This window comes from Nerophis ophidion, linkage group LG05, assembly GCF_033978795.1.
Source record: "Nerophis ophidion isolate RoL-2023_Sa linkage group LG05, RoL_Noph_v1.0, whole genome shotgun sequence".
Taxonomy (NCBI): Eukaryota; Metazoa; Chordata; class Actinopteri; order Syngnathiformes; family Syngnathidae; genus Nerophis; species Nerophis ophidion.
In genome coordinates, this window is record NC_084615.1 from 27,725,358 (window position 1) to 27,752,672 (window position 27,315).

Sequence of the window (27,315 nt, forward strand, 5' to 3'; positions counted from 1 at the left end):
CAGAGTCTCCTGTCAGAGAGAGTTTCAATTCACACCTCCGGGAGAACTTTGAACATGTCACGAGGGAGGTGCGGGACATTGAGTCCGAGTGGACCATGTTCCAAACCTCTATTGTCGAGGCGGCTGATTGGAGCTGTGGCCGCAAGGTTGTTGGTGCCTGTCGTGGCGGTAATCCCAGAACCCGTTGGTGGACACCAACAGTGAGGGATGCTGTCAAGCTGAAGAAGGAGTCCTATCGGGTTCTTTTGGCTCATAGGACTCCGGAGGCTGTGGACGGGTACCGACGGGCCAAGCGGTGTGTAGCTTTAGCGGTCGCGGAGGCAAAAACTCGGACATGGGAAGAGATTGGGGAAGCCATGGAAAACGACTTCCGGACGGCTTCGAAGTGATTCTGGACCACCATACGCCGCCTCAGGAAGGGGAAGCAGTGCACTATCAACACCGTGTATGGTGCGGATGGTGTTCTGCTGACTTCGACTGCGGATGTTGTGGATCGGTGGAGGGAATACTTCGAAGACCTCCTCAATCCCACCAACACGTCTTCCTTTGAGGAAGCGGTGCCTGGGGATTCTGTGGTGGGCTCTCCTATTTCTGGGGCTGAGGTTGCTGAGGTAGTTAAAAAGCTCCTCGGCGGCAAGAGATCCGCCCGGAGTTCCTTAAGGCTCTGGATGCTGTGGGGCTGTCTTTGTTGACAAGACTCTGCAGCATCGCGGGGACATCGGGGGCGGTACCTCTGGATTGGCAGACCGGGGTGGTGGTCCCTCTCTTTAAGAAGGGGGACCGGAGGGTGTGTTCCAACTATCGTGGGATCACACTCCTCAGCCTTCCCGGTAAGGTTTATTCAGGTGTACTGGAGAGGAAGCTTCGCCGGATAGTCGAACCTCGGATTTAGGAGGAACAGTGTGGTTTTCGTCCTGGTCGTGGAACTGTGGACCAGCTCTATACTCCCGGCAGGGTTCTTGAGGGTGCATGGGAGTTTGCCCAACCAGTCTACATGTGCTTTGTGGACTTGGAGAAGGCATTCGACCGTGTCCCTCGGGAAGTCCTGTGGGGAGTGCTCAGAGAGTATGGGGTACCGGACTGTCTTATTGTTGCAGTCCGCTCCCTGTATGACCAGTGTCAGAGCTTGGTCCGCATTGCCGGCAGTAAGTCGGACACGTTTCCAGTGAGGGTTGGACTCCGCCAAGGCTGTCCTTTGTCACCGATTCTGTTCATAACTTTTATGGACAGAATTTGTAGGCGCAGCCAAGGCGTTGAGGGGATCCGGTTTGGTGGCCACGGGATTAGGTCTTTGCTTTTTGCAGATGATGTAGTTCTGATGGCTTCATCTGGCCGGGATGTTCAGCTCTCACTGGATCGGTTCGCAGCCGAGTGTGAAGCGACCGGAATGAGAATCAGCACCTCCAAGTCCGAGTCCATGGTTCTCGCCCGGAAAAGGGTGGAGTGCCATTTCCGGGTTGGGGAGGAGACCCTGTCCCAAGTGGAGGAGTTCAAGTACCGAGGAGTCTTGTTCACGAGTGGGGGAAGAGTGGATCGTGAGATCGACAGGCGGACCGGTGCGGCGTCTTCAGTAATGCGGACGTTGTATCGATCCGTTGTGGTGAAGAAAGAGCTGAGCCGGAAGGCAAAGCTCTCAATTTACCGGTCGATCTACATTCCCATCCTCACCTATGGTCATGAGCTTTGGGTCATGACCGAAAGGATAAGATCACGGGTACAAGCGGCCGAAATGAGTTTCCTCTGCCGGGTGGTTGGGCTCTCCCTTAGAGAAAGGGTGAGAAGCTCTGCCATCCGGGAGGAGCTCAACGTAAAGCCGCTGCTCCTTCACATCGAGAGGAGCCAGATGAGGTGGTTCGGGCATCTGGTCAGGATGCCACCCGAACGCCTCCCTAGGGAGGTGTTTAGGGCACGTCCAGCTGGTAGGAGGCCACGGGGAAGACCCAGGACACGTTGGGAAGACTATGTCTCCCGGCTGGCTTGGGAACGCCTTGGGATCCCCCGGGAAGAGCTAGACGAAGTGGCTGGAGAGAGGGAAGTCTGGGCTTCCCTGCTTAGGCTGCTGCCCCCGCGACCCGACCTCGGATAAGCGGAAGATGATGGATGGAATTTAAAGTAACAGTAGTACCACATACACTTGAGTTCTGATGTAAATTTTTCCAAGTACGAATACTTGGGAGATGGAGCGTTATTCCATTCCTGTGATGCCATAAAACCTATGTCGAATGTGTTTAAAGGGGTAACCTTGATTACCTTTCTTCATCTTTACTGTACTTCAAGCATTTTTTAGGATTTTGAACAGATTTTATCTTAAAAGACCCGTATCAATGATGGACCTCCAAAAGGTGTGTAATATACATACTCTTTGATGGACACAAAACCTTCCTGATTTCATGTTTATAGAGCGAGTTACCCCAACTTGTGTCTAATAAGCGGTACTCAGTCGTACTACACTTGTCCACCACTTGTGTCAGTATTGACAATATCAAACCAGAGTTGTGTATGAAGAGACAACTCTAAACAACAGGCGCCATGACTGCTACCAAGGAAGTGTGTGGCTGTGTCTGATGAAATAAACCAAAATAATAAGTCTAAATATAGTTCTAAACATACTCCAGCTCATAAACTTACAATACAAAACGGCACAATAACTGAAAAGAAATAAACAGAACGACCAAAAAGAATAACAATTATTTCTCTAATTTTGAAAAAATCTTCATAAGCTTTGGACCAACAATCACAGAAAAAAATCTGACTTTTTTTAGATATGTGGTGGCTGCCTCCAATGTATCGGTAATCACTGTGTTATGTTGATGCTTTTAGACTTAGACATAGTTTACCGATCCACTTTCATCTAATTTAAGTCTTTTTATGTCTACTCTATCCATCTTCTTCCGCTTACCCTAGGGCGGGTCGCGGGGGCAGCAGCCTAAGCAGGGAAGCCCAGACCTCCCTCTCCCCAGCCACTTCGTCCAGCTCCTCTCGGGGATCCCGAGGCGTTCCCAGGCCAGCCGGGAGACATAGTCTTCCCAATGTGTCCTGGGTCTTCCCCGTGGCCTCCTACCGGTCGGACGTGCCCTAAACACCTCACTAGGGAGGTATTCGGGTGGCATCTTGACCAGATGTCCAAACCAGCTCATCTGACTCCACTCGATTTGGAGGAGCAGCGGCATTACTTTGAGCTAACCCCGGATGGTAGAGCTTCTCACCCTATCTCTAAGGGAGAGCCCCGCCACCCAGCAGAGGAAACACATTTTGGCCGCTTGTACTCGTGATCTTGTCCTTTCGGTCATAACCCAAAGCTCCTGACCATAGGTGAGGATGGGAACATAGGTTGACCGGTAAATTGAGAGCATTTTCTTCCGGCTCAGCTTCTTCGTCACCACAACAGATTGATATAGCGTCCGCATTACGGAAGAGGCCACACCGATCTGCTTGTTGACCTCAAGATCCACTCTTTCCTTGCTCGTGAACTAGACTCCGAGGTACTTGAACTCTTCCACAAGGGACAAGATCTCCTGCCCAACCTGGAGCTGAAACTCCACCCCTCTCTGGGCGAGAACCCTGGACTCGGAGGTGCTGATTCTCATCAGAGTCGCTTCACACTCGGCTGCTGTGAGAGCTGAAGATCCTGGTCAGATGAAGCCATTAGGACCACATCATCTGCAAAAATCAGAGACCTAATCCTGCAGTCACCAAACCGGATCCCCTTAACGCCTTGACCACGCCTAGAAATTCTGTCTTTAAAAGTTATTAACAGAATCGGTGACAAAGGGCAGCCTTGGCGGAGTCCAACCCTCACTGGAAACGGGTCCGACTTACTGTGGCAATGTGGCCAAGCTATGACACAGATCGTACAGGAAGCAGACTGCCACAATCAGACAGTCCGATACTCTCTGAGCACTCCCCACTATTGGTATTTGTGTTCGACTTTCTCTTCTGCTGTTATCGAAATGCATTATTTTTGTTCCGACGGGGTCGCATGTTAATGGGAAGATCCTTTCCCCAAGATGCAGATGGAACTCTGGAGGCAGTGTGCAGGTAAGACAATTATTTATTTTTAATAAATCAAGCATAATCCAAAAATACAAGAGGTTGTGCCGATAGCACAAGTAGCTATGTAAAAACTAACGAGAAAGCTTAGCATGAAAAACAAGCACACAAAGCCTAGCTCAGCAATCAAACGGTAAACACACGTAACTTGTTTCATGGAGCAAACAGACAGCCAGACTGAGTGTGGCGAAAAGCAGGAATAAATAGCTCTCTGATTAGTGCCCGGGAGCAGCTGAGCGTCCTGAACACTAATCAGAGGCAGGTGAACATAGTTAGCAGAGGTGGGACCAAGTCATTGTTTTGCAAGTCACAAGTAAGTCTCAAGTCTTTGCCCTCGAGTCTCGAGTCAAGTCCCAAGTCAAGACAGGCAAGTCCCGAGTCAAGTCCAAAGTCAAGACTGGAAAGTCTCAAGTCAAGTCCCAAGTCCTGCATTTTGAGTTTCGAGTCATTTCAAGTCCTTTTAAACACAGACTAATATATTTACACAGATTGTGTATGCTTTTAAAACGCTGTATGTATTTATTATTGAAAAAGTGTGCTGGCATTGCACTTCATAATAGCACTATTAACAATTTATTTTAAACATTTAACTCATTCCTTTACAGAATGAACACATTTGAAAAAAACAAGTGCAACTGTACTTATTTGCACAAAGGTGTTAACATTGTACTTCCATGGCATATTGCATTGTAACTAGTTCCACAGCAGTCTCCATTCTGTTCTTACCTTATCTTATCGATCTCATCCCATACTGTATGTGTGTTGATGTGTGCGTACACATGAAAAACATAAAAAATACATGAAAATAACAAGGAACAGAGTTGTACTTTTTAGATTTCAAGGCCCAATGGAATATATACACATATTCTTAATATAGTATACATTTTAACTGACCTTTATTGGACTATGTTTGTCTTTTTGTAGGTGGCTAAAATACACGGTGCTGCTGACCACCGTCTAACGTTACGTTACTGTGTGTGATACATTGACTACCGCAACATTATTTGTAGGTACCTCATGCAACCCTGCTTAAAAAAAATCACTTGACAAAAAGTATGAATAAGGTAGCGAACTGCAGTGGACGAAACAGATTGTCTTGTTTGCAATGAGGTTATAACCATAGACATATTATAAGTAGACGCAGCATTGGCTGCTGTGACGTGAGGAATTTGGCCGCAATCTTGAAGTGGTGATGAGGAGCCGGCGAGCAGCCTAAACTGACACTTGACAGGTAGCAAACAAAGAGGCTGGGCTGGTGTTCAGCGTTTTCCTGCTCAAATGAGCGGACTGTTGAATATAGGAATCGGGGGATTACTTTTCACAAGTAAGATTTAACATTAATATGGTTGTATTTTGTGAAAATAATATTACCACAGAGTTGAGAAGGAGCAAAGATCTTCAATTCGTATGTGAAAATCACAAAGAAATCTTCTGGGGGAGGATGATGCACCTACAGGTATTTGGTTTACAAACTTTCAGCCCTACCTAAAACAAAATTCACCAGCCGCCACTGATTATGATACATTCTCATTTTAGGCAAAGTATAAGACAATACTTTCTTAACAGTAAAATTGTAACCAAGAATAAGTCTTCAAGTAACAATATTCAAATACTAACATTGTTTGGTAAGACAGAATTTGCTTTTATTCTGAATCCAGTGAAACATATTGGTGGTTTTAGCTGATATAAAGACTTTCAGGTCTTTATATATGTTTATGTTTAAATATTTGACAGACACTTTTATCCAAAGCAACATACATGAAAAATACATATAAAACAATCACTGTAAACATGATCATTTAAGGGAAGAATGTAATACAAAATATTAATACAAAGTGTCAAGACAGAATAAACTCTCTGCTGTTGCAGCAACAGAGATACAATCTATAAGATATATGTATATATCTAATGTATTCATACATTGTTTATGAAGGATATATGCATGTATATATAAGCTAATTATATTGTTTCTTCAACATAAAATAGCTGACCGTGTTTTTCCCCCTTTTGGGATTATTATTCCCAGTTTTGATCTTGGACGTCTGGTCACTTATAGAATATATTAATATTCTATTACTGTTAAGCAAACTATGAACACGCCCAAAAATTTTACCTTTATCATAGTTACACGTATTACAAAAAAGCGTGTGAATATCAGTGGTATTCAGTGAGGTAAAATAAATTAAATGCGCTGACGGTTCATTGCTCCTGACAAATGAATTGCACTCAGTGGAGCGGATCACCACTCCAAGATGGCGGCCCCGCGTCACGTAAGTGCCAGTAGCGCTCCATCTTTCGTCTACTAATAAGATGTCCATGGTTCTAACGTTAGCAGTGAGTTTACAGCCTCACTAAGTTAACCAAACAGCAAATAAAAGTTACGTTACTCAGCCAATAAATGTTAACTTACATTCAAAACTTACCCTTCTTCGTGCATCTTCAAATGTCGAACAAAGTTGGAAGTTGTTGCGTCTCTGTAATCTTCGAAAGAAACTGCATGCTTTGCTTACTGGAATTCGTTTTTTGTTGACCAAGTCGTAGTTTTAATCCCCGAACAAAACAATTTTTGGCATAACTTTTCCTCACTGGCGCGTGGTTTTAGAGCTTTTCTTCGTTGGTTTTCATGCAATTTGATTGGCTGAATGCTGTGTGACGAAAATAACGTGGTTGTAATTTGATTGGCTGTTGTTCTGACAGGTAGCGCACACACTGTCATCGCACACACGCTGACAGACACGCTGACAGATACGGAGCGCCCCTGAATAACTTTTTAATTGTTGGGTTTTGGGGAAAGTAGCAAGTAATGTCAAGTCAAAAGGCTCAAGTCCAAGTCAAGTCACAAGTCATTGATGTTAAAGTTTAAGTCGAGTTGCAAGTCTTTTTACATTTTGTCAAGTCGAGTCTAAAGTCATCAAGTTCATGACTCGAGTCTGACGCGAGTCCAAGTCATGTGACTCGAGTCCACACCTCTGATAGTTAGCACCCATGGCAACCAAGAACACACAAACCCAGGGGTGCTGAAACAGAACTAAGGAAGTCTTTAACTAAACAAAACATGATCTATGATTCCATGTGTTCTCTCCTGAACAAAACGCAGATGTTGTGTCATGTGTTTAGCTTGCACATGATAATGTGTGACTTTTGTGGCTCACTTCCCATTGGTATCTTTTTTCCAGGTTGTAAGGGAAGCAATGTAAAATACTGTATTTCCTTAAATAGCCGCCTGGGCTCTAATTAATTTAAAACCTCTTCTCACTCCTGCGCTTATTCAAGGCATGCGGTAAAAGTAAGCAGGCGCTAATAATTTTGAAACCTATTCTCACCCCTGCGGTAAGCGCAGGGGTAAGAATAGGTTGCAGTAAAAAATTGAGTGTGATTAAAAATAATAATAATAACAAAATAAAAAAATATAAAAAAAAAAATTCTGCGGCCGCAGTTGGGGACTACTGCTCTACAACGTGTCATCGCCCCCACCTTTACACCATGCTATCTGCGTGCGTGCCGGCCGGACGCATGCATTTCGCTGCTTCTCTTACGAGATGTGCAATGCATACTTGCTCAACAGCCATACCGTTTACACTGAAGGTTGTGATATAAACAACTTTAACAATCTTACTAATATGCGCCACACTCTGTGAACCCACACCAAACAAGAATAACAAACACATTTCTGGAGAACATCGGCTCTGTAACACATTATAAACGCAACATAAGAATTACCCAGAATGCCATGCATCCATGACTCTTGGCTATATTATACACGCGCCCCCAACCCCGCACACCTCAACCGACGCTCAAAAAGTGGGGAAGGGGGTGGGGTTGGTGCTAGCGGGGTGTATAATATAGCCAAGAGTCATGGATGCATGGCATTCTGGGTAATTCTTATGTTGTGTTTATAATGTGTTACAGAACCTATGTTCTCCCGAAATGTGTTTGTTATTCTTGTTTGGTGTGGGTTCACAGAGTGTGGCGCATATTAGTAAGCGTGTTAAAGTTGTTTTATATCACAACAATCAGTGTGATCTGTATGGCTGTGGAACAAGACCCCTGGTTTACACATAGTAAAAGCAAAATAAAACTCCTCCGCCATTGTGAAAATGACGAAGGGGGAAGCGTCACTCGTGACGTCACAAATTTGACCCGGCGGTAAAAGTAAGCATGCGCTAATAAATTTGGGGAGCAAGTAGTTCAAGGCAGGCGCATATTACATGCCCGGTGGCTATTCAAGGAAATACGGTAATTCTGCATTCTGGTGGAGCAGCCTCATGCTGCACTACGGGGCATTTTTACGTGCAGAAAAAGTAACAAGGACACATAGCATCAGCCAAAGTAGTAGCAGTCATCGCGCCTTGTAGCCACTCACTGAGGAGATCCTATGAAACCAAGTTGGCCGTACTCAGTCTCTCCATGACTCTCTCAAACAAATCAAGAAGTCTGGAGCTAAAATCATAGAAAAGTTTCTTTAAGTGGTGAATCTATATTATTCTTGGATTTAAATGACAGTTTATGTGAGAATCATACACATATTAATATTATTTATTATTAATTTAGTTAGAATGTATTTATTTTAACACTGCGATTAGTATTTATTTTGTAAACAGGCATACATCTCTATTGTAATGTTTGGGATGAACATACAGTATGAAAAGTTTTATCCTGTTAAACTGTCAGTAGATTAGGTATATTTTTTGAATACAATTAAAATCAAGAGTAAGATTACTAATTCGGTGGTAATATTTGAGTGGACCCCAACGTTGGGCCCCAAGGTCAAAAAAGGTTAAGACAGTATAAGACACACATTTGAAAAAATTCAGAGTGATTGCCTACTGCATGTTTAGAGACTGTAATTGTTAGGTTTCTATCTCTGCAGGAAATTTACTCACCTCCAGGTCGTAGACCCATGTGCTGCTGCCCGTCAAGGACGAAACCTCCCATGGGCTGGCCGTCTGGACTGTATGCTGTACCCTGACTCACTGAAGGCATGACAGGAAATAGACACTTGTTAAAATAAATAAATAAAAATAAAAACTACAATCCAGCAGCATTTCATATATACTTGTCTGTGTCTATCGTCACGATTAACCACAACATATACAATCAATATGCTTCGCTTGTGACCCTTGAAGTCATCAAAGTTCACAAGCAATTAAAAAAATATATTAATTTGGCGAGCCTTATATATATATATATATATATATATATATATGTTTATATATATATATATACAGTATATATACATATATATATATATATATATATATATACATATATATATATATATATATATATATATATATATATATATATATATATATATATATACACACACTTACATATGGCACGGTTGGGAGAGTGGCCATGCCAGCAACCTGAGGGTTCGTGGTTCGATCCCAGGCTTCTTGAGCAAGACACTTCACCCTGATGGGTTATACTTAGTGCCTTGCACGGCAGCTCCCTCCATCAGTGGTGAATGTGAAGGTAGTAAAGTGCTATAGAAGTATAACCCATTTACCATTAATAGTACAGGCCAAAAGTTTGGACACACCTTCTCCTCATTCAATGCATTTTCTTTATTTTCATGACTATTCACAATGAAGACTTTCACTGAAGGCATCAAAACTATGAATGAACACATGTGGGATTATGTACTAAACAAAAAAAGGTGAAATAACTGAAAACATGTTTTATATTCTAGTTTCTTCGAAATAGCCACCTTTGCTCTGATTACTGCTTTGCACACTCTTGGCATTCTCTCGATGAGCTTCAAGCACAACTGTGAAGTGAAAACCATTTCAGGTGACTACCTCTTGAAGCTCATTGAGAGAATGCCAAGAGTGTGCAAAAAAGTATTTGGAGCAAAGGGTGGCTATTTTGAAAAGACTAAAATATAAAACATGTTTTAAATCATTTCACCTTTTATTGTTAAGTACATAACACCACATATGTTCATTCATAGTTTTGATGCCTTCAGTGAAAATCTACAATGTATATAGTCATGAAAATAAAGACAACACATTGAATGAGAAGGCATGTGCAAATGTTTGGCCTCTACTGTATCTATGTACGTTAGGTCAGGAAAAAATACAGAGGCTATTTTATCCCTACAAGCATGTTTCGCAGGTTTCCCTGCTCTTCAGGGAATTTTAAAAGTATCTGCTATACCCTGCACTGTATAGCAGATAAACCACATAAACCTGGACTATATATATATATATATATATATCCATCCATCTTTCCATTTTCTACCGCTTATTCCCTTTTGGGGTCGCGGGGGCGCTGGCGCCTATCTCAGCTACAATCGGGCGGAAGGCGGGGTACACCCTGGACAAGTCGCCACCTCATCGCAGGGCCAACACAGATAGACAGATAACATCCACACTCACATTCACACACTAGGGCCAATTTAGTGTTGCCAATTAACCAATCCCCAGGTGCATGTCTTTGGAAGTGGGAGGAAGCCGGAGTACCCGGAGGGAACCCACGCATTCTCGGGGAGAACATACAAACTCCACACAAGATCCCGAGCCTGGGATTGAACACAAAAATTAATTTCATTAAGTTCACTGCACTTTTACCTGCTCTGTTGGACTGGTCAATCATAGGCTGAACTATTCTCCTCCTTGCATTGATGAACCTGGGAAAAGACAAGTAGCATCAAAATCATCACATTAGTGTAAGTGGCAACAGAAAATAACTGAGGAGTTTCATAAATGGCATTGGACGTCTTTACAGCACTTCACCTTTTACACAGTTTGTAATGTTACAGCTAGGAGTGTCCCGATCAGAGGTGGGTAGAATAGCCAGAAATTGTACTCAAGTAAGAGTACTGTTACCTTAGAGATGTATTATTCAAGTAAAAGTAAGGAGTAGTCACCCAAATATTTACACAACATAAAAAGTATGTTGTGAAAAAACTACTCAAGTACTGAGTAACTGATGAGTAACCTGTTCGTTTAATGATGACGGCAACAAGTAATGCACAATAACATAAAAATAGTAATGAACACATTCAGAGCCAGGAATAGCTCTTAAGCAACTAAAACAATAATATATATTAAATAATATATATTTGGTTTTACACTGTATTGAAAAAAAAATTGAAAATGAATTTTACCTTTGCAAGCTCATGAAACTATTGGCTAAGTTTTTGTTTAATAAATGTAAATTTCTCAATACCGACCTGCTTTTACTGCCTTTAAAAAAGATTTAGAACTCTACGTTAAAACACTCAACCTCTAACAACCAAAAAGCTGTGAAAACGATGATGCTGTGTTCCAAATTTAAGTTATTTACTGAGATTGAGGGAGCATATGGCTTTGCATTTTGTTTATATATATATATATATATATATATATATATATATATATATATATATATATATATATATATATATATACATATATATATATATATATATATATATATATATATATATATGTATATATATATATCCATCCATCCATCCATCCATTTTCTGCCGCTTATTCCCGTTCGGGGTCGCGGGGGGCGCTGGCGCCTATCTCAGCTACAATCGGGCGGAAGGCGGGGTACACCCTGGTCAAGTCGCCACCTCATCACATATATATATATATATATATATATATATATATATATATGTATTGCATTCTATTTTAGTTATTTTGAATTTACAACCCCCTGTTACTGTTTTGTACGTTTTTTATAGTGTTTTGTACTGTTTTTGTACTTACTTTGATTATTATTTTCAACTGTTTGTCCATCCCATCCATCCATTTTCTACCGCTTATTCCCTTTTGGGGTCGCGGGGGGCGCTGGCGCCTATCTCAGCTACAATCGGGCGGAAGGCGGTGTACACCCTGGACAAGTCGCCACCTCATCACAGGGCCAACACAGATAGACGGACAACATCCACACTCACATTCACACACTAGGGCCAATTTAGTGTTGCCAATCAACCTATCCCCAGGTGCATGTCTTTGGAAGTGGGAGGAAGCCGGAGTACCCGGAGGGAACCCACGCATTCACGGGGAGAACATGCAAACTCCACACAGAAAGATCTCGAGCCTGGATTTGAACCCAGGACTGCAGGACCTTCGTATTGTGTGGCAGACGCACTAACCCCTCTGCCACCGTGAAGCCCTTCAACTGTTTGTAAATGATGAAATTCATAAATAAAGGTTTATAAAAAAAAAAAAGGAAAAAAGTGTGCAGTTAATCATGGGACCGCCTGGCTCAGTTTTATTGGTGAAACGGAGTCAATCGTCACCAGTGACTGCATTTGATTGGTGAAACGGAGTCAAACGTCACCAGTGACTGCATTTGATTGATGAAACGCAGGCATGTGATAGATCCTACTTTGAAAGTCTGTCAGACAAAACAATCAAAGCGTGCATTAACAGATCGATAAAAATCAGTAGCGAGTAGCGAGCTGAATGTAGATAAATGGAGCGGAGTAAAAGTAGCGTTTCTTCTCTATAAATATACTCAAGTAAAAGTAAAAGTATGTTGCATTAAAACTACTCTTAGAAGTACAGTTTATTCCAAAAGTTACTCAAGTAGATGTAAAGGAGTAAATCCAGCGCGTTACTACCCCCTTTTTACAACAGCGTGGCTTCATAGTAAAAGAGTGCTGGTACTAGACTGGCTTGCCTAAAGATATTGATATCTGTACGATATCAGATAAAAACAAGTATGGGATTATGTGGGCTTGATAACACTAAAATTACAATGAATTAATAATATAGCTTAAATATTCATTAGTAGATAAGTAAATAGGACTAAAAAACTAAGTAAAAGCAAAAAAAAAGACAGTTGAAATAAGATAACAATTAATTTAGAAAAAGAAAATAGTCAAAACTAAAAAATTATATACATATATATATATATATATATATATATATATATATATATATATATATATACAAACCCCATTACCATATGAGTTGGGAAATTGTGTTCGATGTAAATATAAATGGAATACAATGATTTGCAAATCATTTTCAACCCATATTCAGTTGAATATGCTACAAAGACAACGTATTTGATGTTCAAACTGAGAACCCTTTTTCTTTTTTGCAAATAATCATTAACTTTAGAATTTGATGCCTGCAATACGTGATAAAGAAGTTGGGAAAGGTGGCAATAAATACTGATAAATTTGAGGAATTCTCATCAAACACTTATTTGGAACATCCTACAGGTGTGCAGGCTAATTGGGAACAGGTGGGTGCCATGATTGGGTATAAAAGCAGCTTCCGTGAAATGCTCAGTAATTCACAAACAAGGATAGGGAAACGGTCACCACTTTGTGAACAAATGTGTGACCAAATCGTCAAACAGTTTAAGAACAACATTTCTCAACAGGCTATTGCAAGAAATTTAGGAATTTCACCATCTACGGTACGTAATACCATCAAAAGGTTTAGAAAACTGGAGAAATCACTGCACGTAAGCGATGATATAACGGACTTTCGTTCCCTCAAGCGGTACTTCATCAAAAAGCGACATCATTGTGTAAAGGATATCACCACATGGGCTCAGGAACACTTCAGAAAACCACGGTAGTTTGTCGTTCAACTGTAAGTGCAAGTTAAAACTACTTTGCAAAGCCAAAGCCATTTATCGACGACACCCAGAAACGCCGCCGGCTTCGCTGGGCCTGAGCTCAGCTAAGATGGACTGCTGCAAAGTAAAAAAGTGTTCTGTGGTCTGACGAGTCCACATTTCAAATTGTTTTTTGGAAACGGTGAACGTCGTGTCTACCGGACCAAAGAAGAAAAAAAACATCAGGACTGTTCCAGGTGCAAAGTTAAAAAGCCAGCATCTGTGATGGTATGGGGGTGCATTAGTGCCCAACGTATGGGTAGCTTACACATCTGTGAAGGCACCATTAATGATGAAAGGTACATACAGGTTTTGGAGCAACATATGTTGCCATCCTAGCAACGTTCTCATGGACCCCCTTGCTTATTTCAGCAAGACAATGCCAAGTCACTTTTTACAACAGCGTGGCTTCATAGTAAAAGAGTGCTGGTACTAGACTGGCTTGCCTGTAGTCCAGACCTGACTCCCATTGAAAATGTGTGGCGCATCATGAAGCCTAAAATACCACAACGGAGACCCCGGACTGTTGAACAACTTAAGTTGTACATAAAACAAGAATGGGAAAGAATTCTACCTGAAAATCTTCAAAAATATGTCTCCTTAGTTCCCAAAGGTTTATTGAGTGTTGTTAAAAGAAAAGGTGATGAAACACAGTGCTGAACATGCCATTTCCCAATTACTTTGGCATGTGTTGCAGCCATGAAATTCTAAGGTAATTATTATTTGCAAAAAAAAATAAAGTTTATGAGTTTGAACATCAAATATCTTGTCTTTGTAGTGCATTCAATTAAATATGGGTTGAAAAGGATTGAGGGAAACCCTCATGAAACAGTTCTGTAGAAATGAAGTAGTCTTGTGATTTTTCCCACACCTACATATTGCGCTCTACCACGGTATCGAGCACTATTCCCTGGATAATCCAATCAATATATATATATATATATATATATATATATATATATACACGTCAAATTGAAAATATTAAATATAAACTGTTTTTTTTTCAAGGTATTTTAAGGTTTTAATATGATGCTTCCATTCTGTCGTATTACTTATCACTGGATAGTGTGTATATACTTTGATCTATTAATGCATGTGCTCCACTACCTGGAAGAGCATGCAGTGTCTCCAGGGATGCGACTCACAATCTGTTATACTTCCTGACAGACACAATCTGGTGTGATAGAAGCTTGTAAAATATCTTTAAAAGAAACTATTGATTTGGATTTAGCCTTGTAGCCGCAGGCCACAATGTGACTAAGCGCTTTACCGATATTCCTTCATGAACACATCTCCATTGACGTCCGTATTTTTCTCGTTTGGGCTGCAACTTAATGCTCCATTACTGACAACACAGTAATGACATAATGACAACGCTGTAGCGGCTTATTTTTGTTTAGTAGTTGCATTTATAAAAATAATGCAAATGTATACATTCAGATTTTCCACTATGCCTTTTATTTTGTATTGCTTCCCCATACGGTTTCCTTTTCTGTGTTTCCTCAGCACAGGTAATGATAAGAAAATACAGTAGACCATGATCGATTAAAAACTTGTAAAAATAAACAGTATGCAGATAAGCTCATGACAAACAATCTTTCTGACAAAGCTGGGCATAAAAAAAAACATTATAATTGATAAACAGGGACAGGTGTATCTCCTGATTGACTTGTACCTTGGCTGCCGCCTCTACATGTGGCGTCACACCACCATACATTGTTCTTCCACATAACAGAATGTGTAGTGTTTGAATAAGAATGTAAAGATAAACAGTATGCAGATAAGCTCATGACAAACAATCAGTCAACCAGTAGCATTTTTCTGACAAATCTGGGTATAAAAACCTTTTGATTGATACACTGGGACAGATGTATCTGTCAAGGCGCAAACGCCTGCCGCTGTGCAATTCTTAGTAAGCCCCGCGGAGCGCGCCTTGGGACACGCCCACAGGCGCTCATCGCCTTCTGCAGCCGGCGGCTGCAATCAATCAGCAATCAGCACATCAGAAGCTGATGATCAGACCTGTCTTCATAAGCCTGCACAACCTGCTATCCCGTGCCAAAACATGGCGGACTGTCCGGTACAGTAAGTCGAACATAGAAAGCTCTATGCAAGTCTTTCTTTCTGTGCTTCTCTCCTTCTGTGTTGATTGTCTCGTGTTTTCTTGTCGATCCAGGAGCCTCCCTCAGCTAACGCGTACAAGCTGTGCGTCTCGTCTCCCTGCGTTCCCTCTGCTCACCTGACTGCCACTTGGATCTGGACCTCCCGCTTGGACACAGACCTTCTACGCCTCGCTATAGCCTCCGACTTCCTGCCTGCTCACGGACCTCCAAGCTAGTCGTGTTCCCCCCTTGGACTTCCTCACCTCTTGCGCGAAACTCTCGGTCACACTCATTGATTCCTACACAGTCGCGCACCATACACTTTTGGATATAGTTCATAATATTATAATTGTATTTGTATACAATATATATATATATATATATGTATATATATATATATATATATATATATATATATATATATATATATATATAAAATAAAGTTAAACTATGCTCCCTTTAGCTGTGCCGTCTCCTCCTCCCTGTACACACAACAGTATCTCCTGTTTGACTTACACGTTGTCTGCCACCTCTGCCTGTGGCGTCATACCACCAGACACTGTTCCCCCACGAAACAGAATGTATAGTGTGGAATAAGAAAGCAAACCAGAAAGTGGAATGAAATGAAGGGCGATAGACAACAAATAAAGGAATTTAAGGAAAAATCATGATAGGTTGCAACCAGTCATGACAGACACATTTTGATTTGTTTGTTTTTTTACTATGAAGCAGGTATGAAACAAGTGATGATATGGAGATGAAGTAGGATGGAATTAAATAAACTTGAGCAAATGTAAATATTTAATTTTGTTAAATGTTATTCAAAATAAACCAGGAATATGCATGAGTGTTTCAGAGCAACCTACCAGTTGTTAACTTGAAGGATAGTGAGGCCTGTGTCTTGTGCTAGTTGTTTCTTCTGCTCCTCTGAGGGGTACGGGTGCTGTGGGAGAACCAGACACTTAAATGAGCAAACATTACATTTATTATACTACATTTGGCCGGACTTTGACTCGTCCTACCAGGAGACAAGTGCACAAGTGGATTATGAAAAAATGCACCTTACCGATGTTTGGCCCCGTCAACACTTCAGGCGAAAAGTCTTTGTGTGACAGTGTTTGACATTATTTGACAAACGACTGGGTGGGATGTAAGGAGGCACAATAGCGGCTTTTGTTTCTGGCCCTAGTAAGGCCAGAACCCCCGTCACTCCTCAACCCCTCCCTAGCTCACGCCAACTTTTCCCCGGCCGAGACCATGTGTGTTTGTGAGAGAGAGAAAGAGAGGGAGAGGGAGAGAGAGGAAGAGACGGAGAAAGAGGGGAGAACGGCAGATGGCAGACAGGGGTGACCCCTGCACTGGGAGCATATAACAGGCTAGTCGCCATTCTGCTGCTGTCAGGCCCTGAGCTGCCTCCATGTGGTCGTCAGTGAAGGATGAGCTTCCAAGCACATCATTTTCAACTTCTTTTGAGACAATGTGCACACACACACACACACATATATATATATATATATATATATATATATATATATATATATATATATATATATATAGATGCATACATATGTATAATATATAGATGCATACATATGTATAATATATATATATATATATATATATATATATATATATATATATATATATATATATATATATATATATATATATATTAGGGCTGCGAAACTTTGGGTGTCCCACGATTCGATTCAATATCGATTCTTGGAGGTGCGATTCAATTATAATAAAATTTTCGAGTCAAAATAGATATTTTTCTAATTCAAAACGATTCTGTATTCATTCAATACATAGGATTTCAGCAGGATCTACCCCACTCTGCTTACATGCTAGCAGAGTAGTAGATGTTTTATTTTTTTTACTTTTATAATTGTAAAGGACAATGTTTTATCAACTTATTGCAATAATGTCAATTTGTTTTAACTATTATCGAACCAAAAATATGACCTATTTTATCTTTGTGAAAACATTGGACACAGTGTGTTGTCAAGCTTTTGAGATGCAATGCAAGTGTAAGCCACTATGACACTATTGTTCTTTTTTTTTTCTTTTTTTTTTATAAATGTCTAATGAGAATGTCAATGAGGGATTTTTAATCACTGCTATGCTGAAATTATAACTAATATTGATAATGTTGTTGATAATATTCATTTTTGTTTCACTACTTTCGGTTTTTTCTTTGTCGTGTTTTTGTTTCCTCAATTGCTCTGTTTATTGCAGTTCTGAGTGTTGCTGGGTCAAGTTTGGTTTTGGAATTGCATTGCATTGTTATGATATTGCTGTGTATTGTTTCGTTGGATTGATTAAAAAAAAGATTAAAAAAATAAATAAAAAAACGATTAAAAAAAAATTAAAATATATTTTTTTAAAATAAGAATCGATTCTTAATCGCACAACATGAGAATCGCGATTCAAATTTGAATACATTTTTTTCTCATACCCCTAATATATATTTTTTTTTTATATATATATATATATATATATATATATATATATACACATACATACATATATACACATAATATAAGTATGTTTTTACAGTCATATATACAGTATATATATACACAGTATATATATATACACAGTATATATATATATATATATATACATAATATAAGTATGTTTTTATAGTCATATATACAGTATATATATACACAGTATTTATATACACAGTATATATATATATATATATATATATATATATATATTTTCACATACAGCCCTGCGATGAGGTGGCGACTTGTCCAGGGTGTACCCTGCCTTCCGCCCGATTGTAGCTGAGATAGGCGCCAGCGCCCCCCGCGACCCCGAAAGGGAATAAGCGGTAGAAAATGGATGGATGGATGGATATTCACATACATAAATACATACACACACACATATATATGTGTGTGTGTATTTATGTGCGGGTACTTTACTGGCCCGCCTGTAGTCCAGACCTGTCTCCAATCGAAAATGGAGACCCCACACTCTTGAACGACTAAAGCGCTACATAAAACAAGAATGGGAAAGAATTCCACTTTCAAAGCTTCAACAACTAGTTTCCTCAGTTGTCAAACTTTTTTTGAGTGTTGTTAAAATAAAATGTGATGTAACACAGTGGTGAACATTCCCTTTCCTAACTACTTTGGCACATGTTGCAGCCATGAAATTCTAAGTTAATTTTTTTTTTTTGCAAAAAAAAAAAAGTTTATGAGTTTGAACGTCCAATATTTTGTCTTTGTAGTGCATTCAATTGAATATGGGTTGAAAAGGAATTGCAAATCATTGTATTCCATTTATATTTACATCTAACACAATTTCCTAACTCATATGGAAACGGGGTTTGTATAAGTATATGGATACTTATATGTATACACATGTGCGCACACACGCACACACACATACCCACACACACAAACACACATGTATATATGTTTATCCTGACAATACCAGAAATAATTGGAGAAGAAAGAGTAGAAATTGGGCGTGAAAGGTCAAGATAAAGCCGAAATAAAATATTCTATGGAAAATGTGGACTTAAAGAACATTTTGGGATGTGAACACTTGATAGGCTGACTGTTTTGCTGTCGGAATTATTTCTTTGGTGTGGATTCACAGTGTGGCGCATATTTGTAACAGTGTTAAAGTTGTTTATACGGCCACCCTCAGTGTGACCTGTATGGCTGTTGATCAAGTATGTCTTGCGGTCACTTATGCGTGTATACAGAAGCCAAATACAACATGTGACTGAGCTGCCGCGCTGTTAGTACAGGTTGTAGAGGACGCTAAAGCCAGTGCCATCACAACACACCCTGAAAGTCGTGAGTCTCCCTGAAAAATCGGGAGGGTCGGCAAGCATGACGCTGTCAAAAACCATTAATATAAAACTCGCGGGCCGCATCGACATCACAATTTTCATATTAAGGTGCTTGCCGCAAAATAATGTCTCGCGGGTCGCAGTTGGCCCGTGGGCCACGTGTCTGAGACCCCTGATATAGAGGGTACATCCAAACTTTTGGCCTGTACTGTACATGTCCTTTAAAACCGACTTTGAAACAGCAATGTTGATGTGAAACGTTAGATCCAAGTTGATAGTTGGGAAATTACCAAATGTCAATGGTCAATTCAACATCACAACCTGACATTGAATAAATGTCATCAAACAGCATGTTGTTTCAATGTCATATGTGTGTGTGTGTGTGTGTATATATATATGGGACAAGCGGTAGCAAATGGATGGATGGATGGATGGATATATATATATATATATATATATATATATATATATATATATATATTAGGGGTGGGCAAATTAATGCGTTAATTACGAGTTAACTCATCAATCTATTAACGCCGACAATTATTTTATCGCACAGTTGCTTATGTTGTTTACATGCTTTTATTTTGTTAACGCCTTTTCTTAACAAGATGGCGTCGCCCGGATGGGCTTCGACGTCGAGGGGCTCTTTGTAAAGATGGAACATTTGGCAAAAATACCCGACAATTCTGCAAATTTCATGGCTGGCTTACAGCGTGGTCACTCCGGGATCACTTACGACCGCCAGACAATTCTGAATGTGGATGGATCGGGCCGTTTTGGACTGAATGACGCGTGCTTGCTAGACCGGCTAGCTAGCATGGGAATACTTTGCCGGCTACATCCAGCGGCCTGTGAAGCAGCGGAGTATATGTGTTGTCTGTCTATTTATGAATAATGCAGACGAGGCGTGTTGGCTGAGTTCTTAACGTTTACTTTCAGAGCGTGCATATCACAACACACAAGATGCCGTCATGGCGACACACAACCTATACCGGGCTACCGCGCATGCTCGTCACTCTTGTTGCATGCTGGGTAGGGTAGTTCTTTTATTCCTTGTACCATGTATATGCGTTCAGTTTATCAAAGCACCAAGCAAACAATCGGAAAATTCCCATCATATCAATTCCTAGATATGGTCATAATTATTTTAAGTGCACTACGCAGAATAAACACAACATTATTAATATTGCTACTACGGATAATTTGATCAAAAAATCCCTAAAACAGCCCACTACCTATAAGATAGGTTTTTTAAACATAAGATCCCTGATAAAAAAAATGTTTCTGCTGTTATCTCAGAAATTGCCTGTTCAGATGTTATGATTGTGGCTCATATTTATTTTCCATAACAAACATCCATCCATCCATTTCTACCGCTTATTCCCCTTTGGGGTCGCGGGGGGCGCTGTCGCCTATCTCAGCTACAGGATATCTTAAATACCCTGGCAGTGGTAGTAATAAGCTTAAATGTTTGTATTTACATTTTTTGAGTTGATTTTCATAAAATATGCTATTTAACTGCTACTGTTTAACAAGGACTGATTTAAATTGTGTTTGCACAACAAATGTTTTTGCGCTTTTGTTCATGTGGGAGAATATTCCAATAAAGGTGCACTACACACTACTTTTGAATTCATTATTAGGCTTTGCGTATACAATGCAGTTAATCGCGATTAATCAGAGAAATAGTGCGATTAACTCCGATTAAAATGTTTAATCGTTGCCCAGCCCTAATATATATATATATATATATATATATATATATATATATATATATATATATATACATACACAGCCCGGTCCCCGGCCCAATTTTTTTAACCCAATTCGGCCCCCGAGTCAAAAAAATTTGGGGACCCCTATTTTATACAGTCTATTTATTAGTATTTGAAGGTGTCTATAATACAAATTGAATAAACAAACAGATGTTGCAAAAAAAATGCCGTCAATCCAATCCAGAGTGCGACGCCTAAATCCAACGTTTGCCATGGAGGTTGCGTACAAGCTGCAGTTATGGCGGCGCTAACAAGACGATGATGAAGAATATAAAGAATTGAAAGCTTTACAGCTGCGTTCTCTGTCGCTTCCTCAGAAGGGGATCTTTCAAGGCTGGGCGACAAAGCAGGAGGCTGCAACAGAGGACCCCTGAGCCCCCCCCCAGCCCCAAACGGCCTTCCAACCACAGGCCCCCACACAGCAAAGTCTGACAAAACATAATCCAGCTCCTTTCAAAGCTCAACTGCTGATGAATGCTTGATCGCTTGGGTGTTGCAATCGGCCTTTCAGGAGTCCAAGTCCCCTTGCAGACTTTTCATTGGCACATCCTGCCATGGCCGTCACTTGTGCTGAACAAATTAGGCCTGAAAGAGGATGGGGAACACAGAGGGGATAATTCAATTATCCTCCTTTTTTTCCATTTGGAAAATCTAACGGTGAGCTTTGGAAGTGAGGGGATTACCAAGTACAGGACCTGTGTGGGCCTTTTATCAACTAAACAACTTAGCGCTTATAACACATCTGAAAGTGTGAAGAAAGTGAAGGAAGAAAGCAGCAGCAGTATCTTTGAGACCGAGGACAAAAGCCAAGGCACCAGGAGAGGCACTTTCACCCCGCCTGCTACACCCTCTGCTGTTTCTCATGTTGTTATCTCTATTAACCCTTTCATAGCAGGCTGTTACGGCATGCCACGATCATGCTTTTATGCTCAAGCTTCCTTCATTTTGAATACACAATGCAAAACATGCAACTGTTTAGCTTTTGTGTAATGACTTTTAAATGAAATGTGAAATCCTGCTGACAGGTAATACTCCAATGAATGGAATTCCTCAATAAAAAATAAATATATATAAAGTATTTTCTTTATTTTCATTACTTTTTACAATGTAGATTGTCACTAAAGGCATCAAAACTGTGAATGAACACGTGGAGTTATGTACTTAAAAAAAGGTGAAATAACTGAAAACATGTTTTATATTCTAGTTTCATCAAAATAATCACCCTTTGATTACTGTTTTGCACACTATTGGCATTCTCTTGATGAGCTTCAAGATGTAGTCACCAAAGAGAGTTTTTACTTCACAGGTGTCATAGTTTTGATGCCTTTAGTGACAATCTACAATGTAAAGTGTCATGAAAATAAAGAAAATTCGTTAAAATGAGAAGGTGTGTCAAAACTTTTGGACTGTACTATATACTGTATACACACACACACACACACACACATAAAACACACACACACGTATATATCAGAATATATTCTGATATATATATATATATATATATATATATATATATATATATATATATAGAGAGAGAGAGGAGCCAGATGAGGTGGTTCGGGCATCTGGTCAGGATGCCACCCGAACGCCTCCCTAGGGAGGTGTTTAGGGCACGTCCAACCGGTAGGAGGCCACGGGGAAGACCCAGGACACGTTGGGAAGACTATGTCTCCCGGCTGGCCTGGGAACGCCTCGGGATCCCCCGGGAAGAGCTAGACGAAGTGGCTGGGGAGAGGGAAGTCTGGGTTTCCCTGCTTAGGCTGTTGCCCCCGCGACCCGACCTCGGATAAGCGGAAGATGATGGATGGATGGATGGATATATATATATATATATATATATATATATATATACCATATTTTTTGGACTATTTTTTCATAGTTTGGCCGGGGGTGCGACATATACTCTGGGGCGACTTCTGTGTGAAATTATTAACACATTACCGTAAAATAAATAAATAAAGGATAAATGGGTTGTACTTGTATAGCGCTTTTCTACCTTCAAGGTACTCAAAGCGCTTTGACACTACTTCCACATTTACCCATTCACACACACATTCACACACTGATGGAGGGAGCTGCCATGCAAGGCGCCAACCAGCACCCATCAGGAGCAAGGGTGAAGTGTCTTGCTCAGGACACAACGGACGTGACGAGGTTGGTACTAGGTGGGATTTGAACCAGGGACCCTCGGGTTGCGCACGGCCACTCTCCCACTGCGCCACGCCGTCCCAAAAATATCAAATAATATTATTTATCTCATTCGCGGAACAGACGAAGAAAATGTCAGCAATCGTCACACACACGTCAGCAATCGTCACACACATGTCAGCCAATAAGAATTTGGCGGGGGAGGGTCATGGCAGAAGTGCATTGTGGGTCATGGAATGCTAACTGCTATATGCTATATGCTACTGCTGTAGCTATTAAGATGGATCATTTCATCGTTGGCGAAAACTTATAAAAACTGAGAAGCACTGAACAAAAATGGCACCGAAAGGGAAATCATGTACTGCAGATTACACAATCTCAAATAATATTATTTATCTGTTTCGCGGAAGAGATGAATAAAATGTCAGCACTCGTCACACACACGTCAGCCAATAAGAATTTGGTGGTGGAGGGTCATGGCAGAAGTGCATTGTGGGTCATGGAATGCTAACTGCTATATGCTATATGTTACTGCCGTAGCTATTAAAAGTTGGCGGTACCTTATAAAAACTGAGAAGGGCTGAACAAAAATGGCACCAAAAGGGAAATCATGTACTGCAGATTACAAGCTGGACGTAGTGAAATATGCAGCAGAAAACGACAAGAGGAAGCGGCGCATACCTTTGGAGTTGGCAGAGTTGTTTAGAAGCGACATCAAGAAAGACGATTTCTTCGGATTTATCGATTAGTAGAGACAGATTATTTGGTAAATGTATAGCATGTTGTATATGTTATAGTTATTTGAATGACTCTTACCATAATATGTTACGTTAACATACCAGGCACATTCTCAGTTGGTTATTTATGCGTCATATAACATACACTTATTCAGCCTGTACACTATTCTTTATTTATTTTAAATTGCCTTTCAAATGTCTATTCTTGGTGTTGGATTTGATCAAATACATTTCCCCAAAAATGCGATTTATACTCCAGTGCGACGTATATATGTTTTTTTCCTTCTTTATTATGCATTTTCGGCAGGTGCGACGTATACTCCGGAGCGACTTATAATCCGAAAAATACGGTATATATATATATATATATATATATATATATATATATATATATATATATATATATATATATATATATATAGGTTGATTGGCAACACTAAATTGGCCCTAGTGTGTGAATGTTGTCTGTCTATCTGTGTTGGCCCTGCGATGAGGTGGCGACTTGTCCAGGGTGTACCCCGCCTTCCGCCCGATTGTAGCTGAGATAGGCGCCAGCGCCCCCCGCGACCCCGAAAGGGAATAAGCGGTAGAAAATGGATGGATGGATGGATATTAGAGATGCGCGGATAGGCAATCATATCATCCGCAACCGCATCACTAAAGTCGTCATCCACCACCCGCCACCCACCCGAACCAACATTTCATCAAACCCACACCCGCCCGGTGTTATATATCTAATTTAGATGATGCAAGGCATTAGTGAAGTTACAAAGTGTAACTCCCTCCAAATAGCACAGACACAATGGCTCCCTTGAACAGATTTATTTGAAGGCTTACTTTCCCTTCAAATTCACCGTGAAAACTGTAATAAATAAAGCACGTTACAAACGTAAAAATAATAACATGCGCAGCATGTGGACCAAACATTTTACCAGGTAAAATACCAACAAATGACAATACCTCGTTGGTCATACCCGGAAGTAGCTTCCTTACATCCGTCGACAGACCAAACGAGACACTTCAAAATAAAAGAATGCCCACATACTGTTTCAAAGACTGCTGCTCGTTTTTCGTATGTAGGTAACAACATTTAACTATTTATGAATGGTTGATTTCTATAGGCTAGTAAGGTAAAGTGTTGTACCTGACAAGTTTGGGCTTCCTTGCTTCTGCAGCCTTCATCAGAGGTGTCACATGATGTTAGCGTGACGCTGTCTGTGACGTGATATATGGATTGTACCATCAAGAATTGTCAGGTACAACACTTTACCTACTAGCCTATATAAATCAACCATTTATAAATACACATCAGTAGGCTAAATGAACCTCTTCAACATAACATTTAACTATGTATAATGTAGCGGCTGGCTACGGGGTGTTAGCGGCTGGGGGGCGGGACTTCCGGGAGAGATAGGGAAGTGACGTTATCGACGGGAAGTGAGAGTTCGAGTTGTCCATGGAAAAGCATTAGAGACATGAGAGATGTTGTGTGGTTGTATTACATCTTGTGCAATAAAGACAAGACAAACGAAGAAGTTTTATGAGCCTACATTCCTGGGATTATTACAATATATATTTCCGAATTGGTTAAACCGCCACCCGCCCGAATCTATTTAAAATATATTTTTCCGTCATGTCACCCGCCCGACCCGCGGTTTATCCGCGGACTCCGCGATTGTGACCGCAAACCGCGCATCTCAATATATATATATATATATATAAATATATATATATATATGTGTGTGTGTGTGTGTGTGTGTGTGTGTGTGTATGTATGTATGTATGTATGTATGTGTGTGTATATATATATATATATATGTCTTGATTGGATTATCCGGAGAATAGTGCTCGATACCGTGGTAGAGCGCAATATGTAGGTGTGGGAAAAAATCACAAGACTACTTCATCTCTACAGATCTGTTTCATGAGGGGTTCCCTCAATCATCAGGAGATTTTAATGGAAGCATTCACATACAATGGTTTATATAGAGCACAGAGTGGGTGGGTACAAGCAGGCGTAGGGTGTGGTGATTGGCTCATGTGTTACCTAGGAGGTGTTTCCGCCTGTGGCGGCATGTTGAAATGATTTCACTGCGCTTGTTGAGGGATGATAGCTCTGGATGATATATAACAAACAGTTTCTCTTTCAAGCATAAGTTGCATCTTTTATTACCACTGTTGTAAGGTGTGCTGGATGCAAGAATTTGCCATGTTATTGAATATTCAACATTATTGTCTTTGAGGTTCCAAATGTGTTTGCTGAGTTCGGTAGAATTCTGCAAAGTCTGGTTTCTAAAGGAGGCGTTGTGATTATTCCATCTTGTTTTGAACGCTCCTTCGGTTAATCCTACGTACGTGTCGGATGTGTTAATGTCCTTGCGTATTACCTTTGCTTGGTAAACGACTGATGTCTGTAAGCACCCGCCGTTGAGAGGGCAATCAGGTTTCTTGCGACAGTTACATACACGATTGAAGCCAACAAGCAAACCGTCAACTTCCTCGACGTCACTTTCAACCTGAGAAATAACAGCTACCAACCATTCACGAAACCCAACACAACACTCCAATACGTGCACCATGACAGCAACCACCCACCCACCACCACGAAAAGAATACCTACCGGAATTAATAAAAGGCTATCGATGCTGTCATCCAGCAAAGCTGAATTCGACCAAGCAACCCCCCCGTACCAGAAAGCACTTGATGAAAGCGGATACAACTTCACCCTCACCTATGAACCCACCCCAGGAAACCAACCAAAAAAGAGCAGAAAACAAAACAACATCATCTGGTACAATCCGCCATTCAGCAAAGACGTCTCAACCAACATCGGCCACAAGTTCCTCACTCTGATCGACAAACACTTCCCCAAAGGCAACACCCTAAGAAAAATATTCAACAAGAACAACATTAAATTGAGCTACAGCTGTATGAATAACATGCAACAAATCATTTCAAACCACAACAAAGCAATTGCAAAAGGACTGCCTACCCCCAGACTAAACGACTCTGAAACCAATAATGAATGTAACTGTCGCAAGAAACCTGATTGCCCTCTCAACGGCGGGTGCTTACAGACATCAGTCGTTTACCAAGCA

At 40.6% G+C, this 27,315-nt stretch overlaps 1 protein-coding gene across 2 annotated transcripts in view; it reads right to left on the reverse strand.

The window, feature by feature from the left end:
- meis2b (Meis homeobox 2b) overlaps positions 1-27,315 on the reverse strand; it is a 110,378-nt gene that overhangs the window by 14,321 nt on the left and 68,742 nt on the right. For both annotated transcript variants that reach the window (XM_061900419.1, XM_061900418.1), the window contains exons 9-11: positions 16,601-16,677; positions 10,626-10,684; positions 8,934-9,023 (exon numbers count right to left, since the gene is read on the reverse strand). In XM_061900419.1, coding sequence (XP_061756403.1) covers positions 8,934-9,023; positions 10,626-10,684; positions 16,601-16,677 — 226 coding nt within the window. The remainder of the gene's footprint in view (positions 1-8,933; positions 9,024-10,625; positions 10,685-16,600; positions 16,678-27,315) is intronic.